General features: G+C 31.5%; 1 protein-coding gene across 6 annotated transcripts in view; it reads left to right on the forward strand.

The window, feature by feature from the left end:
- LOC129971598 (transcription factor Sox-6-like) overlaps positions 1-19849 on the forward strand; it is a 726789-nt gene that overhangs the window by 640222 nt on the left and 66718 nt on the right. For all 6 annotated transcript variants that reach the window (XM_056085520.1, XM_056085521.1, XM_056085518.1 and 3 more), the window contains one exon: positions 18130-18888. In XM_056085520.1, coding sequence (XP_055941495.1) covers positions 18134-18888 — 755 coding nt within the window. In that variant the 5' untranslated portion in view covers positions 18130-18133. The remainder of the gene's footprint in view (positions 1-18129; positions 18889-19849) is intronic.

A 19849-nucleotide genomic window follows, 5' to 3' on the forward strand; every position in this document is an offset into this window, starting at 1 on the left:
AAAGAACCTCTTTAACGCCTATTTTGACGAATTAAACCCATCCTCCGCGAAAGCGCGGAGTGTTTTGGAATCCGTTGTCAAACAATACTGCATTACTAACTGGAACATCGGGGGTTCATGTTGTTTAACCAACTAATTCATCATATTCTTCACGAAATAAACGTTAATTTTTCCGAGCAGTAGAGACTCACTTCATCTTAGATTATTTAATGGATGAGTTATATTTAAATTAATAATGATAGCATCACAATCATAATGTAAGATTTTGTGTCATCATCTGCTCTTTTAGCTTCGAGTCTTTTGCGATTTTGAAATGATTATTATAATACAGATTTGGGTATAATACACAAGCCTACTGTAATAGATTGTTTTATGTTCGAAATACACGTAGTTAAAATGAAAAAACCAGAAATTTTATTTCTTCTTATAGAGATTTAAGAACTTGGAAGAAACAATTGTTTAAATCTCGAATTGATCAAAAACGATTATAAATTGATTAAGTTTAATTGTCCTCTAATTTTTTCTGGTAATTTAAGCTATTTAAATAAACAAATAAAACATAAAAACTTATTCGAATTTATTTTTTTTAAATCAATTTTGACATTGCTATGAAAATCCAAATTTTTTTAAATTTTTAACATTTAAAGTATGTTGTATCTAATACATCAGTCAGTAACTTTACTCTTACTTCTTGAAGATTCAATAAAATTCCTTTATTTCGCTCATCTTTCATTTGTAAATATTTCCAGTACGATCTAAAATCAATAACTCATAACTTACACGGTTCTCCAAACTCAAAAGTATGTTATAACGCACCTGACGATTCCATAAATCAAAAGATCATGCACTTCATTCCGCAAGGTACGATGCTTATCTTCACCCCGTTAAAACAACCGTGAAATTCTTCACTCTTCGACTGATAAAACACCCTAAACACAAAAGACCCACCTGTACCATAATACGTGCCTTCCCATCACCACCCCCTCCTTCACGGTCAGTCGTCTACAAAACAAACAGATAACAGTACTCCTGTTATTCCAGTGTGTACGCGCGTGTCATATCAATTTGGAGGTGTGTTTGCCCCCACCTGTAATCGAGCGGTCCCCGCCCCCCTCCGTGTGCAGCAGAGCGCGAAAATGGCCGGATCTCTTTGTCGAACGGAAGAGAAGCAGGCGTGTGGTTGCCGCCGAAGAGTGTTGCGGTGGTTCTTCCGGCACTCTCCGCGGCAGGTTGCAAAGGAATCGTGCCGTAGGCTCGCGTCGATTTTGCCGATGCGAGTTAATCGAAGATTTTATGTCCTTCGTTTATTTAAACATGCATAGTTTTTCATTGCTGCTTTAAGGGAATGTTTATTTCACACTGTATTTAAAGTAGTTCATGAGTCATTAAAGCTTTTTTACTCGGGATTGTTTTTATGCTCCAAAAATTGATCAGAAATTAAATTTATATTTGTGTCTATTATAAAAATATCCTACAAAATATTAAATATAACAAAAAATTAATACATAAATATTGATGAGGAATATTTAAATGACGCATGAATGATTGTAATGAATTTATTTCGTGCTGATATAATGTATATCAAAATGTTCCCTATCAATTAAGTTTGGTTAAGTTTAAGTTCCCTATCATTGCGCATCCAGCAAAAGGGGGGAGGAGTAGTTTGGTGCTAAGTACTTGATGGAATACATTGACATGACTTCATACAAATTACATTTTGAATATTGAAGAATCTGATTTGTAATTAAAGTTTTCAATATTTCCGTGAACTGAACTACTTTATAAGCGTTCCTATTTAGCACTGTGTTTTTTGTTAAGAATATCAGTTATAAAATTTAAAAAGGAAATAGATTTGAATCCTTTTATTAGGCTTTAACACCATCTTTGAATGAAAATGTGTAAATCATTTGTTATTTATCTAGCTTGTGTTAATTTATGAGAAAATTATTCATATATATATATATATATATATATATATATATATATATATATATATATATATATATATATATATATATATATATATATATATATATATATATATACTCAATTGCTAATTTCCGCGAAATTGTTGTTTTCAACTAAATTTTAATTATATTAACCAAACTTATGATAAATAAAACCAATTTGAAGTTCTTAAAAGAGGAAAAAAAGATTTCATTTACAATAAAAAATTCTTGAATTATTTAGTTTGATGAAATTATGTATTATCTGATATATTGAAAATATTACCTTATTTTGTTCTAATACGTAGCAAGCTTTTGAAATAATTTAAATATTTTGTACTTTAAATCTTTCATGATTGATATATACAGGTTAATTAAATTGATTTCAGTTACTGCGTCAGTGGTAAACATTATCCACTAATTGATTGATTGTATAATTAATGTCAACATCAATAATGAATGTCAAATCAACATATAATTGATATTTTTATTGAAATTTTTTTTTTACCTTTTCTTAAAACGTGTTGTTACATTTAGGAGTGAATAAGGAACGAAATACATTTAAATTTATGATTTAATTAGGAAATTCTTTAAATATATAGCTCAGATAATTGGACATAGCTTCAACAAGAAATCATATGAAGCTAGACAACGTTATGTAACCAAAGAACATTCAACTTGAATTGATGTTTATTGCTTTAAATGTATTTCATAATATGTACCGTCACACTGTTTGCTAAATCTTCTATAATTACGAGGAAGATTTGTAAATTTGTTGAACAGTAATAGGATGTTCCTGTCTATGTCCAAACAAAGCATCATCATGATCTATATTTGGAAGGTGGAATTTATTATGGCATAAGATATGGTTTCAGTATTTACAGAAAGCATCTGACAACGAAATGGTGCCTAACGGGCTATAAAAACATCATCCCTTCCACAAAATCCTCATTCCATAATCAGTAGCTTTAAAGTGGGGCGAGTGGGGGATAACTGTAAAAAAGTAACACTTGTCTCCATCATTATCACAAGATATGAATGTTTATTCATTATCACTAGATGCAAATGTTTATTCTACGAGAACTTTCTTCAATCTGATTATATGCATTTATGTAAACCGTTTTTACTTTAAATTTTTTCTTTTCCAAATTTTGATATCTAACTTCATTTTGTATGTCACCATAATACGACACGATTGGAATTAATAATTCATTGAACAATTATTGCTCTATTTAAATGTAATTCAGTGCAATTATAGTGGACATTTACTGTCAAGATAATGTAACAAAATGCCATAAATCATGTTTGGTCCTCATTTTCAGTTCGTTGTTCTCAAATAATTATGTTAACAACAGCAAAAAAAAAAAAAAAAAAAAAAAAGTTAACTTTTCAAGGACATCCCAACAACCTCTATCGGTTGAATGAGTAAATTCTTTTCGCGCGTGTATGATGGAGAATGTTTATCCCTTCCTTATCGCTGTTCCATCTTCAAGAAAAGTTGCTCGCGTGTACTCGTCCTATCAATTAACAATTATCAATTCCTCGACCCAGATTATTCAGGTTTTTCAATTCCAGCACATTTCTTAAGTGGGAATAAACATGTGACGTCACTGGAGCCTTCCTACCAATCAAATCGCTCCCGGGATCAGGATTGGGAACAAAAGGTTATCGCTAATGGTGGTTGATTCCGTAGAAACAAATGGACGGGAAATTGCAACACCTTCTAATGTGATGAAAAGGGCTTTTTATATTTCCTTCAGTGTCAATTCTTGAAAATGGAGAAGGAGATTATCAGGCCTGATTGCTCGTTTTGTTCAAGTTTCTCTTAATAGATTGAGTCGGGATGATTGTGTTATTTTTTTGATTCCGAGTGTCAGCAACTGTTATCTTATTGCTTTGATCGCGGAAGCATTTCTTCTGCCTTTTCCCGGAATCACAATTAAAAATCTATCAGCTTGTTTCTCAGCGAGTAATTCTTATTGAGCTAGCTCTCAGCTTGCATTATTGCTGATATGTAATATTATGATAGGAAAGCAGTCGTCGAGGCCATGTGTCAGTATGTAAAGCTTCTGGATAACATCAACTTCTTTTATATATTGTCACAGTTTTTTCCCCTTAATTCGGAAAACAAGATTTCCCATTCTTCTAAAAGCATTTCAAAGCAAGAAATCATTTGACTCACCATTTTTTAAAAATATATATTCCATGAATCGTTGGCGTATTTAAGTATTGTGCAGGCCTTAGCAATACGTTATGAGATCTTTTTAATAAATTGTTCAATTTAGTTTCACATTTCAGTATATTTTTAATTTAAACAATGTGCAAATGATTTATTTGAGTTATTTTTTATTTTAGTAATTTTTTAAGTAATATTTTATCTATTTTAAATAAAAATTTATTTATCATAACTTGTTATTTTTTCATTATAACTAATTATATTTACTATTTTAAATTATAGATAGCCTAACAGGCTCATTTGCACATTAGATCTTTGAAGAGAAGAAAACGCGCGATTCATATAAATATAATGGCAATGTGAAACCTAATGAAGCAGATAGGAACTGTACCAATTATATTCGATAATGTTTTTGATATTTCTATAATTCTATGTATCATAAAATATTAATAATTCATATAATTTATATTTTTTAAAGTTTATTGTATGGGAAATAGGCTAATAACATCTTATTTAATCCATTCAGACAACTATCGTTTTCTTTTCTTTTTCGAGGGGTGGGTGTTGTTGCTGTTGTTGTTGTTTTCTTACGCTGAAGACATGTAGGATACATAGTTTTAGCTGTTTAGCTGAAACTTATGTGATAAAGTTTAAACTCATAAATATATAATATAAAGAGAGAGAGATAGGTTAAAAAAAACATATTAAAATGTAAGCATAATTTTTTAAGCAGAAGGCAATTTTGAAGATAGTGAAGAGACTTTCGATTTTTTAATTTCGTTTTATTTCCGTCTCGGTAGACATGATTTTTCGCACAAGCAGTAGCTACGAGCACTACACAGAACTGTGTAAAATATATATTGTGAGAGAACTGAATATATATTGTGAGATTTTAATAATGATTTCTAACAAGTGTCAATCACAAGTAAGGGAATCATAGAGATCTTTTTAAAAGAATGTGCTTATTTGGACAGTATTTTATCACTTCACTCGGAGTGTGAAAATCGCTGACTAAAGCATTTTCACAGACCTTTTGTTGTATTAATTAAATAGAAAAAGTGGAATGGAATCAGGAAATAAGAGAATATTTTAGAATGAAGTTAAATATGAACTAATTTAAGACAAAACTTTGGAAATTAATTAAGTTTAAATTAGATTTTAAAATATCATTACATATATAGATAAGTTAAAAAAAAAACACTATTTGCATTACTTCAGTAAAACTCCCATTTGGATGACGTATATAAAAAAGTTAAATATTGTAATTCTAACTAGTAAACTTGGAATATTTTTGTTATTTTATAATCGTATGTTGTCATTAATGTGTCAATCAAATCCCTCACTATTTTCAAATGTATACAATTTTAAGTTATCTAATTACTTTCAAAAATAAATCGACGGAAAATTAGTCATATTAAGAAAGTTGAAACGATGTATATTTATTTGCCTGGTGTTTATCATTTATTTCGGAGTCAAGAAATCAGCGCTAAACCTTTGGATCTAATTAATCCTTTTAGGAAATTTGAAACCATGTATACTTGTTTTTTTTTTGTTTTTTTTTCCCCTCATTCTGTTTTGCTTCGGATGAATGATTTTTTTTTTTTTTTCATATTTCTTTTTGGCTAGTGAAAAAAAATTTTTTTTTTAATAATTTGTTAATGTGACTGAAATAATGCGTAGAATACAATTTTAACTAAGTTATTGAACAATAGTAAATGAAAAAAACTATTTTTACGTGATACATTTCTAAATTTCAAGTATCTCTCCAAGTTCACCGTTAACTTAATAAATAATAAGGTAACGGAATTTACATCATAACTTTTTGCCATTTTTTTCAATAACGAAAAAAAATAGTGAAAAGTCCATATTCCAAGGTTCATGTTTCCTTGCTTGATCTCCCTTCATCCTTTCACTCATAATTTCCAAATTGTAATACCCTCCCAAATTAGCCGGATTAATTTATTCAGGGATTCCCTTCCCCTCTAAAAAACCGAAGGAAGAGGGAGACAGTTATGAACCCGATCTATTTTTGTCTTAATCCCTCTGTAGGGTGCTTTACGCGCTGAAACTTCAGCCTAAATCGTTCATCAGGGTCTAAAACCGACCGAAACGTGGAGAGAAGAAAAAAGCTAGAGCTTCTTTCAAGCTCTCCTCCTCCTGAAGATTTTTTTTTCAACACTCGCGCCTCCCCATCCCTTTCCCTCCGTCATTTTCTTTAAATTATTTCCGTGCCTTTGCCTTGCTTAGCTGCGTATATCCTGTGTCAGGTAAACAATAGGATGTCTTATTTTTTTTCTCTCTCTCTCAGAAACTTTTTTGTTGTTGTTTTTTTCCTTCTCTCTCTCTTCGCCGTGGATGGTTTAAATATAGCGAAAACGTGAGACGGACGTGAATTAAAAGCTGAGCTTAGCTCATAGAGAGAGAGAGAGAGAGAGAAATCTGTTTAGTTACTTACTTTTGAAAGTAGGGAAGATTTCTTTTTGCTACACTTATATGCATGTATAAATCAATAAATGTATAACTGTTATCGAAATAAATCTTTTCTATCATTTTTTTTTCCTGTATAAGAAGTATGCATAACGAAATATGGTAATTTTCAAACTATTTAGTTACTTATCAAAAGTAAATAACTAAATTTTGAAAAATTTTAATTACTTACTTTTGATAAGTAACTAAACAGTTTGAAATCCTTTTAGTTTCTTTTGAAAGTAGGGAAGATTTCGTGAATGTTTCTTTTTGCTATACATATATGCATATGTAAATAAATAAATGTATAGATTCTTCTCTAAATAAATATTTTTCTATCATTTTTTTTTTTATTTCCTGTATAAGAGGTATGCATATCAAAATATGGTAATTTTCAAACTGTTTAGTTACTTACTTTTGAAAGTGGATAAGATTTCGTGACTGTTCCTTTTTGCTACATTTATATATATAATATAAAGTCAAGAACTGTACTGTGTGTTCTCTCTATATTTTTTGTTTCAATTTTCTGTATAAAAAAATGCACAGCAAAATATGGTAATGTTTGAAAATTTTTAGTTACTTTCTTTTGATAAGTAACTAAACAGTTTGAAATCCATTTAGTTTCTTACTTTTGAAAGCAAGGAAGATTTTGTGAATGTTATCTGTTTTTTTTTTTGTTGTTTTTTTTTCCTGTGTAAGAAAAATGCATGGCGAAATATGGTAATATTTGAATATTAGGTTGATTTCTATAGGAAGGCTACCTATTGCAATGGTTCTCGTGACAAGACTTCGGGAAAATTTATTCAATTTTTCACCGATCATGGTTCCTTACACTTCCAATCCACCCTTCTTTCAAAAGTTTATACCGCTTTGCCCATGTTATCTTGTAAGGATAACTAGAATAATTTTGTTTGGATTTTAAATGGCTTGGAATATGTTGTCAGAAAGGTAAAAATTTCTGAAGAGGTGATAAATAGCTCATCTAGCAAGCTCAATAGGGGAGGGGGGTAGAGGTTGAAATTTTTATTTCGCTGTAACTTTCGTAATATTGAAGATAGAAAAATAAATCTATTTAGCCAAACAGCGCCTCTTTAAGACGAACGACTTTTGTATTTGAATTTCTTCGATAATTGCAATATCTTGAAAATCACTTTTCAGCCTCTAATTTCTTAATATTGGCTGTTTCTAACATCAATAATTTATGTTGCCAGATAGTAAAGGAATCTACCTTTGTCTTCCAGCTTGCAGAGATTCTTTTTTCTTTTCTCTTTTTGCGTATCTAGATATTTTACACTAATTGAGTCCAGAACAAAAGCATACTATTATGAATATTTTTCCATTTCAACCTGGATATGGCAATTTAGAAATGCAATTAGTTAAATAGATAAAATTTTGGGATATGGTTTTTACTAAACAGTTATAAATCTGCAACCAATTTTAGACTAAATCCGGAACTCATAAAAGAAATATTTTCAAAATGGATTTTCAATTTTCCTTACTGTATTGTATGAAGCTAAACAAAAACGTGCCGTATTTAAAGTATTTTTTTAGCATTCGCAACTCAATTCTGTGTGTCGAATAAAAAATATATGCATTATTACTATCCGCATATTACCAACGGAGACATTAAATATATTGGTTTGATATTTTGAATCGACGCGGCTTGGCTCTAGTTAGATGTCTTAAAGTCTTTCATAAAAAATTTTTCTCATGTACAACTACTTCATTTTGAGTTAAAAAGAAAATAAGTTGTAAATATACTTCTTTTTATTCCGTTTTAAAACAAATAAAACCGGTCATTTCTGGATGCTATTTTATACTGACCTCATCAAATTTTATAGTTAGCACATATTAATATCTTTTATAGCCTTTTTTTTTTTTTTTTTTTTTCCTTTTTCTTCTTTTTTTGTTCCCAGCGTGTCAACTTAACATCATGAATGAAAAATTCTTCAAGCTATAAATTTAGATTAAATAATTGGAAATGGTTTGTTTTCTAATTTCTCCGCTTTTAATTCCGCAATTTGTAATTGGTCCTTTCGAGGCCCTTTTATTATAGAATTTACGTTACATGATCTCTCGTACAAAACCGCGCTCGTCGAGATGCATGATCATCAATTTTTCAGTTTATTCAAATAGACCACACTGTTGTTGATTTATCTTTGCTTTGTTCGCCGCATGAATGAAAAAGCAACCGTAAACAAACAGAACGAGGCGCGGTCCGTGAAAGTGCTTTGTCGTTATCTGTCCTGTCAAGTAGGTCATCTAACATGTCACAAACTGTAGTCCGGTCAAATGGAAGGAAATAGGTTGGCGTTCTTTAACTTCAGCACCCAGAACTGTCGTTTGCGAAACTAATTTTCTTTGACGATTGATCTATCTATCCGATTTCCCTATCCCACACTCTTGCTGCTGTCTCTCTTGGCATAATAACCGAATTATACTCGGTATCAAATATACAGCTAAACAAAGCAATATGAATGTATAGAAGCTTGTCTTTGAACCGGAGTTGACAAATTTTTATCTTTTACTTCCCTTACGTTCATCTTTAATTATAGCCTAGGTTTGGCTTGGCAATATTGCCAAATCCAATACTGATACGTCTGCTTTTTCAGTAATTTAAAAGTGGACAATAGCACTTGTAAGAGTTTCTCTTTTAGAGAATTAATAGCTTCTACTGTTAAGTATAGTTATGCCTTCCTATTTTTTTATATGAATCATTTAAATTTGATTAAAAATCAAACCAGAAAAAATTTCTCTCAAATTTTAAATTCTAAAGAAATTTCAATTCTGGATTGTAACAGAAATGAAGCTATATGAGAATTCTTGTCCTTATAGATGGAACTCGAAATTGTCTAATTTAGGGTTTGATTTGAATTTTAATGCTTAACACATTGACTGCCGCATGACGCGCCAGTGCGTTACAGATAATATGTAATTGGACAAACCATCTATGTTATTAGATGAACTCTTCTCTACTACAGTCAAGAGATAGCAAAGAAGGGGTCAACTAACTAGATAGAGGACCTGAATATTGGGTGTGAGTCGTGGCAGCGAAAGTGTTAAAGCCAAAAACTTTTTTCGGATCTGGAAGCTAATTGTCTGGAAATTTTATTAAAAAAATTATAAAACTTCGTAATTTTTCGTTTTATTTTAAAGTTTTCTAATTTCAATTGTAAATCTCAATATTTGTTCATACATTACTAAAACATATAAGCATAAGATGTATCTGGATGACATGTAAGTCTAACTGTTTTCGAAATTATAACGAAAATGTTTTGGTTTTGACCTGAAAAAAATTATCCCCACAAACTCTGTGAAAGTTTTATTATATGTGCAAACAACTGAAACTTCTACATTAAGCATTTTCACTTGAGTATCACATTCAATGTGCATCTTGTCTTTCCCCAAATTTCTCTTTTTCCTTATTATATCTTATTTAATTTGTTTTGTTTCTTCTCTTCGATCTTGTACGCAATATTTTGTTTCTTTCACCTCGATCTTGTACGCAATATTTTGTTTCTTTCACCTCGATCTTATACGCAATGTTTCGTTCCTTTCCCCTCGATCTTGCACACAAAACAGTTCCTTCGGGAATCTCTAGAAACAGATTCCCGAGAGAAGATCTCTTTTTAGAGATTCAGAGATCTAAATTCGGAACCAGTTAAAAACAACCCACTTCCGGGCGGATTAAATCTTTTTCTGATTGGTAACAAAATTGAATAGCAATTGAAATGAAGTAGATCTGTTGTCCCAATTAAGCCCTGGTTTGTGGCTTCATCATTCCATAACTGTTGCGGTTTGCGCATGTTTCTACTAAAAGCAAGCTCATGTTCAACCACAACTAGAGTGCGCGCTCTATTAAGATCTGTTTGATGCCACATAAGCTGTCTAGAGTGTGTAATATATTTGTCCGCTAACCACAGTCTCTTCGTATTTTAACAGGAACTCATTTTATGGAAAATATTCATTCAGTGTTTTTATTTCATTTAAACACTTTCGGGACATTTATTATGTCAAGATGTACTATATCGAAATCGATTATAATTTTTAAAAAATTAATAACTATATCAAAACAGTTTTATGTCAGGAAATCCAAGATAATACTTGAAGCATTTATTTATATGAGAATAGGAATAAAGTTTTGACTCACTTATTTTACATGCTTAGGTTTTGAAGAACAAAATAGTCTACATAGTTCTAATGTTCTAAAGACAGTTTATAATTTCCGTTTCAATATTAAACAGTTTGTTTAGTATTGAAAATAAATAGAAATTAAAAATCAAATCCCCATTAAACATTTATCATGTAAAGAAATAATGTAGCTTTTAAAAGCTTCCCAAATAATAGGTAATAGTGAGTTTACTTATTCCAAAAGCATATATTTATACATATAAATGTTCGGATCTTTTTTGTTGTAAACGAGTTCTTTGCGGCTGCGAAAAATTCTTAGCCCAAGATAGAAAATTAAAAGATAATTAATAAACAATAAATCTTTGGTAACATTTAGTTTAAAACCGTATTTTATGAACGTTTATTGTTATTATTTATGTTGAAGTAATTTTTCTGATTATTTTATTTACAAATAGTAAAAATCTGAAAATATTATGAGAGACTTCGGGATTGTAACATGCTATGATGCATTTCTTCATGCGGCTCCAAATCTCTAAATAATTTTTTTTTTCTTAAATTAACATTTTCTAATAGGTGATTAACATGATCCGCGCATTCGTATCAGTAAACTTTGAAAATTTAATTTTCCCTCCAAAGATCAGGATACCCCTCCTATGCCAAGGGTTAAAACTCGCCGCATATCCCCGAAACCCCGTTACCTCCTCATGCGAGGGTGGACTCACCTGAAAGGGGATTGCCCTAGAGTAGAGTAAAATCTTTCCTTGAATGAAATACCTCAGAAACTACTACCAGGGAGCCCCTCTTTATTGTGAGTTGCTTTTTTTAGCCACACTTTCTTCTTTTCCTTGATAAATATTTCTTTTCCCTCGTTTTTGGGAGAGGGGGCCCCGGGCGCACCTTTCCGTTAGAATATTTTTAACTCTCTACTAGCATACATTCATCCGTATGCATATAGATATGTTGCGCGTGCGCTTTGTCGCTCCGCTCGTAACTTGTGCGGAAAATATAATAAACGTTGAGGCCGCCCATCTTCCGCTTGCTATTTTGAAAGAAGGGGTTCGTCAGTCGGGACTTGTTGTGACGTGATAACAGCTGTGGATAATTCGAAGGGGGTGTTGCAGGGAATGAGTTTACATTCATTCTTTATTTTAGATTAATGCGAGTCCCGAAAGAGTGAATGTGTCGATATCAGATTAATATATTATCGAATATAAAAACAAGCGTAAAGAGTAAGATTTAGATAATTAATTACTGACAACTTGTTTTCAAGATGTTGCTTTACATGGTAACAAAAGTCGGTTCGAATAGTGAAATATCTTGAACTTCTAGCCCTTCCCTTGTTATGTTTATATCATATTTTATGTCATGCATAATCGTGTATTGCTTGTTCTTCGGATATTGTGATCTGGAAATTTAAAGCTACTCGGCTTATATCACTTTCACCATCTAACTGCTAGTAGTCACAAAGGGTATGCGACAACTTTCAAATAGCCTCTTCTCATAATTATTCTAAAAATAAATTGAAGAAAGTATTCATTGTGACACAACCAGTAGTGTTTCGTTTAACCTTTTTTGGAAATATCTGCTTTAAAGAATGAACAGATGTCATCACTAACACTAATATTGCACTTAATGTTCCTAGATAACAACATGATCTTAATACAAAGGGATAAGCTAAGCATCTGTTTATAATTTTTAATTTCAATATTTCATTCTTCTGTTTATAAATAATAATTTGGATTAGAGAACGACTAAAAAATTTATTCTCTATTGTACTATCTTTATTCTGCTTGATAAAAAAATGATTCACTTTGTCTTTTAGATTTCAGCACATTGTGTATTTATTATCAATGAGACGAGTATTAGTCATTCCTTCTATGATTTAAAAGCATTGCTCTTTAAAATTAAGCTTACATAAAATATTTACGTGTATAATATTTTATGTATAAATATATAATATCAAAATTGCTATATTTAATGCAATTGCTTATTTCAAGTTGCACTTTATTATTTCATAGGTATCGCAAATTCAGCAACTAGAATACTACTTCAAATAGCCACCCTTTTTTTTTTAAACAAAATTTTTAAAAAACGATTCGTTTAAAAACGTTCGTTATTTTAATCGCGCTGATTATGTCTTCTTTTACCCTTACAGCTAGATAAGTTAATAAGACATCCATGGTGTGTGCTTGAGATCCAAGAAGCGTATGTTGTCAAGTTGTAGTTTTCTTCTTTAAATTATTACTGCATAATCCCACCCGTCAGACGGGTTTCACTTCAACGTGCTACGAAGTTCTTATGAGCTCTTTGGAAAAGATGAAATCAAAATATTGCCCAGCTTTTTCGATTTTACGACCGGGTGTCGACTCTGTTGTGAGGTCTCGTGCGTGCGTCATTTTACCAGAGACGCCAATCGATAGAGATGACGTTAAAAAAGAAAGAAAACGTGCGTTGTGTTGATTTATACGCTAGTAGTTTGAAACAACACCCTGTGATAATGTTATCGGGACTAGCAACTGATGTCCCATGTTAATGAGACATCTGGAGATGAAAAATGCTTTTAAAAAATTGTTTTAGTTTTTATAATTTGCATTTTGTAAGAATATCAATGACAGCTATAGTGAAATATGCAAGTAAATAAATTTCCCGGTATGCATCATCACAGTGTATTTCTTAACTGTTCAATATTTTGAGAGAATTTGATTTCCACAGCAACAGGTGATTTTATGTATAGTACAATTTATTTAGCACAGAAGATGCTTAAATTCATGGAAAATTTTTTGGTATAGATCTAGAAGAAAAATCTCAATGATACTTCATTAATGATTTGGGTTTTCTTTCATGAATTTAATATAAAATTAATTAGTTATTATACCAAAAATTATTTATTATATCATGAAGACAGTTTCGTTTATATTAAGGTATTTGACACAGACTTAATATGCTTTTATTTGATACTTTAGAAATTTCCATGATTTTCTATACTATTGAAAGACAATTGTTAAACTAAAAATTAAATTATTATTTTTAACATTAATTATAACATTATAAGACAAATTAAAAACTAAAATTTTTAAAGTTAGTAAAATATTACCACACATTTTTTTTGTAATGATTTACTTTATTTTTTTTAAAAATATTAAAACACTAAAACAGATTGGAAAATTTATATAATGTTAACTTTCTTCATAACACTGAAACCTATATTTAGAATTAAGTTTTTATCAGTCAACTCCAGTATGAAAATTTAAAAAAATATTAAGAAATCTTTTTTAAACTAAGAGAAAGTAACAGAAAGTGAGCAGAAAAGGTAACAAAATGTTTTCTTCATGTTTCAGTTTCATCATCAATTTTCAAGAGCTATTACATGAATATGCACTGTAATTTATAGATATAGTTCTTGTTAACTTTTATATCAAAATGCTCACACAAAATGTAATTCTTTTTTTTTTTTTTTTTTTCATTCTTTCTTTTTCGAATTTTTCAGCTTCGAAATAGTGACATTTCATTATGGCAAGCATGTGCAATTCCGCTAGAAAATCATTTTTAAACGTCATTAAGAGCGCGTTAAAATTGTTGTTGGCATTATCGGAATGTTTTACCTTTATCAACTACTGGATGAAATGGACTTAGTCCAAAGTAACCTGTCTCGCACATATTCGCATTGAAAAGAACAAGAAAACTATAGTTCTCCACACTGAATGAATGATGTATGCCGTTCGAGAAATTCAATTTGTCTTCTAGAGACACCCGCTATCTAAAAGCAGCGATACTTAAAAAGATTCTTGGAGAGAATTGAAATTCATCAAGTATTCCTCGTTTAAAGACAAAAGTCACGTGGAGAAAAAAAAAAAGGAATGGAAAAGAAAAGGAAGAAAGAAATTGAAAAGCTTATTCCGCAATCTTTTTGTCCGCTTGGCAATCACTGAGACAAACGGAAGAATCATTCGGAGAAAGAAAGAAAGAAAGACGGGATTCCTTCCCTTTGTTTTGTTGGAAGACCAGTTAGCGAAACTGAAAATAGACGAGGCGGTGGGGATTACTCGCCAAGCCTTGGCTTTGTTGGCGACAGTCTCTTGATGAGCATTTGATGATGTCGCTGATATTACACATTCTACGCAAAGCAATTAACTTTATTTCTTTCCCCTTCGTCCCTTGTTGCCTTTTTAATTTTCTTTGTAGAGCGAGAGAGTGACATTTTTCCTTATCATTTTTTTCAAAGATGCAAAGTGTTATGGATTATGATGAATAGGCTAATTATACAATTTGCTAAACTTTTAAATTGGATAATCCTCCACCTTTGGCTGAATTATTTCTCAAACCATTTAAGATATGAAATTGTATCACTCTTTTAATAATTTTAACTTTTTGTCTTTACATTCCTTATTATCTACTTTATAAACCTGTAAAATGATTTTTCAAGTTGAACATAATTAGATTCGAAAAACGAAAAAAAAAAAAAAAAAAAAAAAAAAATCATTAGAAAAATGTTAAACATCTTTAATCTCTAAGAAAATAATTCTAAATTATCTTTCTTCCACTTTATTTTTAAGAACCATAAATATTAGGAGAAATTTATTATATGTGAGTGCATTTTGTGGATTTCATATTTTTTATAATTTCTCAAAAGTTATTAAATAATGAAAAATCTTATTATATTTACTATATTCTTTTACTTACCAAATAAATTTTATTTATACCCATAAAGGTAAAAAGGACATTAAGCTCTCAGAATCCAGAGGGGGGGGGGGCTCTACTTTTGATTATAGCCGTAATATTTGAGACACCTTTGTTGGGCAGTGAGAATAATTATGTTTTAACAGAAATGGAATTTGTAAGTAATGAACATATTATTGCATTGTTCATTTCTCGTGTAACTCTTTGCGAGTGATTTCTTCGTTTTGTCACTTGTTAAAAATTACGTAAGATGTTACAAGATGAAGGTCAGAATCATAAGTGTTAGATGTATCACATATTTATGCCGCTGAAATATGAAACTCAATATTACCTGTAAACAAATTTTAAATATTATCCAAATTTTGCTTCTCTTACTTCTCTTTCTGTAAATATCAGTATTTTCAATTTAATACTAGCAAAAACTTGACGATAATGATATGGACATTGTATCTTTATACCACAATCTGATGTTATGCTATGTATATAATGATGTATTTTATAATAAATATATTCAAGCACTTTGTCCTAGAGAAAATGATTCTCTGAATTCCAAAACAGTTTGGTTTTTTGGCGTCAAGTCTTGCTTCAATTTAAGATAACTGGAGTTTAAAATTGCCCAAATAAACCTGTAGGCGCCTCTTAGATAATAAATAAGACAGTTTATGGCAAAGACTCACCATAAAATAGACGGTGCCATATCACTGTCAGGACATTTCTCGCTTTTAAAGTTCTAATAGGAGCCAATAGCAGATGGACATCCCTTCTTGCACCTTTCGGCAACTTTCAAACAACCATGTTTTTACAATAGCGGAACATTTTGTTTTCATTGGAAGAAGCGTCGCGCCGACAATAAGCCCTTAGCCTGTCATCAATGGGCCTAATTGTTCAACAATTTTCTACCAGCAAAACACAACAGGCCTCGGAGCACAATGCTAACAAACGGGAGACCGTGCCACTTAACTTTTTTCTTATTCCCTTTTTTTGTCCAGACCATGGTTTTCGAGCGTTTTTCCCACTGCTTTTGACCTCTGGGGAACAACAGGTGGTTTTATTCTCGGCGGTAATAAAGCCATTGTTGCGATCCTCGCATTGTATTTTGGCGTCTTTTTGATGAAGAATGTGTATTGTGGGTCTGTGGCCGGGGTGAGAAACTAAGTTAGCCTGCGGGATTCTGGTAATTAATGTGTTTATTAGTGTTGTTTAATTTGGAATAACGGGGCCATCGGCATATTGCAAAAACATTAATTTTTCTGTTATTCAGGATATAAATTGGATTTTTTTTAACATCTTCATTGGAAGATTCACAGATCCTTTTATTTTTGATTATGGTTCTAATAAGCTAGCATCACGATGCAGTCCCCCATTATTTTGTTTTTTACTCAAGGAAAGCGTGTTAAAAACGTGCAGCACGAATGAATTCACAACACATAGTCACGTGGCAGGCATGTCAGTAAGTAATATTACAGACTATTCCTTTTCATAACATATTGCTGATGGAGGAATAGTTTATAAAAATAACATTATTTCCTACAATTCATTTACATAATGGCATTACAACATTACAGAAAACATTATGAAAGCCGATGTTACAATCATACCTGTAGCCTAATAAAAAGACAAAGTGTAATGGTTAATAATTTTTAATTCTTACGAATTTGAAGTTACCAGATCCATGATCATGCTACCATCGTCACCGAATCCGATTATCTTATTCAAAAGTAATTTTATAAATTAAATTCTGCCTTCTTACACTTCGTTTTTTTTTAATTCGATAACATAGATTCAGTCTAAGAATTCCTTTTAATTTATATATGGTTCCCTGTGGACCTTGCTACTTTTCGTTTAGTCACTTCTTCACCGGATAACTTTAAGAGCAATAATTAGTTTTTCTTTGCTTAATTGTGAGCTGTGAATGATACAAGCATTGTATTTCAGAGTTATTTTATTCTTTTCCGACACTTAGAAGTAGCCATTGTTTGTATTGACGTGAACAACAGTATAGTATTCTACTCTTTCAAACAAATTAACAGTGCGTATGTGAATGACCTGTCTTTGGTGTATGAAGTGGTGAAAAATACTCCTTATGTAGCTTTCAAATGTGACGAATTCGAATGTTCAATATTACACATTTTGGGGTATATATAAAATTTTTAGACTGTTAAAAAATACCGTGAACTATGCGTTGAAATAATTGGACAACTGATGTCAGATTTGTAGAATTACTTATAATTTGAAATAAAATATATCTATATAATATATTTTTGTATTCTTATATAGAGAAGATTTTAAATTACCCAATAATCGATCTGGAAAAAAAAAGTCAAATTTTTTTTTATTGCAGATTTTTTTATTTAAAATCTTTTCAATTTATATTTATTTATATATTTCTTGCTTTTACGTCATAATAACATTTCTTAATGTGATTAGTTGGAACTGAAGGCATGCTGACGGTGTTATTAGGTGCGGGTTGTGTTATAATTTTATTATAATAATGATTCATTTCAAATTATGAGGATTCGCTACAGTACTTACAGTTATATCGATTAGTTTTGAATTTATTTTTTGCGATCGTATGTGAGTCCTTATCTTAACCAGTTTCACGCATATTTTTCATCCAAAATCGCAGAAAAAAGTACAAGCAAAAAAAAGTTCTTTTTTTATATCACTGTTTATTATTTATTATTTGATGTATTATGATATTAGTTTCTCATGTCTGTATATTGTCTCTTTCAGGAGGATGTCATCTAAACGGAAAAGTCCTCCGACAAAATTCACGCCAGACGATCTCAGCAATGGGCATCACCCACGATCTTCCACGGACTTGCACGATCATCTTCATCCTCCTCCCATACCAGAAGTCGAGGAAAACCCTCTGAACCTACAACAAGGTTCTTACGAAAGCGATAATCGACTGGCCAACGAGGCTCAGTACACGTTCGAAGACGACGAACATTTCTTTGACAACATGACCTCTTCTCCGGGCGCGTCAGATAGTTGCTCTCCCTACCCGTCCAGATTAGCGGATCAGGACTCGGACAGTGCGACCAGCGATCCGGAGGGTAGGTCTGAGAGTGGCACACTCATCAATTGCGGTGCATCTGCAGCATTTGCACATACCAGTAGGAAACAAAGACTCTTGCAGAGCGTGTCGGATGCTTCTGGAAAAGGACTCAATCCCACGGAATCGGACTCCGATTCCGATGCCGGATGTTACAGTGGCAGCGAGTGTGGACTGTCGAGTAACACCGACCCGAGACTCGCTTCTCCCGGACAGTCCCGGACAATGGAGCCTGTGCCCTCCCCTGGCAGCAGCCACCACAGTGATGTGAGCAGCGGGAAGCCGGTCAACAGGAGATCCATGGACGATGTGGTCAAAAAACTGACCTCTAAAATGCACAACAGTGCTCTCAGTGAAACTGCCCACGGATTCAGTCCATCGGATTCGATCAGTTTCCAAACAGACTCTTCTTCGAATAGGAAGCACACGAATGGGTATGTAGAATTTTCTTGTAAAGGCTTGATGTTCATGGATGCAATATGCTTTAGATACATTTCACAGCTGTGCACATAACGCGTAAATTTAATTCGAAATCAAGCTAAATCAATTGTTGGGGCATTAAAAATCATAAATGAGGCAATGAGAAAATAATAGATAGGGTCAAATTTTTGCTAATTGAGTTAGACTCCTTATTTTACAGTCATGGAAAGTGGCAGTTGTGGTTTCCTCATTACGAGAAAGAGGAAAAACTTTTATTCGTTTTGATTTTAAAAGAAAAAGTGCATTCTAAGTAAGCAACATTTCACTTTACTTTAGCGAAAATTATGAGTTGACCCATTTTGATTCTTAATACCTCAAAACTCTAAATTAAAAGATGTAATGGCAATTTTTAAGCCTATCCAACACTTCTTATTTATTTAGCTGAAATGTTTTTAAATTTTCTTTTCGACAAATAATGTCCGTATATAAGCATTTCTTTCTTCCATTTTGTGATTGCTAGAACTAGTTAAGGATTCTGTAATTAATATTTCAAATCTCTAATTACAATAAATATTTGTTATAATTTCTAAAACATATACTTTTTTTTCTCCATGAACAATATGTATAATCATTAAATAGATAGTAATAAGTCTTTTTTAAGTATGCAGTTTTTCCAACCAGTAGCAGATAATAACGGAAGTAATTTTCATATAGAAAGAAGTTGAAATGAGATTTTTTTCCTTCTATTCCCCCCCCTCCCCCCAATTTTGCTTTCAACTTGATTTTACCCAAAATTGTAAAAAAGAGAAAGAAAGAAAGGAGAATACGGATTTTTTATTCTGTGACTCAATCTTTCACTGAATGGATGCACGATTCTTATCTGAATAGATTGCTTCCCCAATAGTAAGTGATTGCCTCCGAGTATGTTGCTAAAACTCTAATAATTATTATTTGTAATAAATATTATAAATAATA

Source organism: Argiope bruennichi, chromosome 6 (genome assembly GCF_947563725.1).
Source record: "Argiope bruennichi chromosome 6, qqArgBrue1.1, whole genome shotgun sequence".
Taxonomy (NCBI): Eukaryota; Metazoa; Arthropoda; class Arachnida; order Araneae; family Araneidae; genus Argiope; species Argiope bruennichi.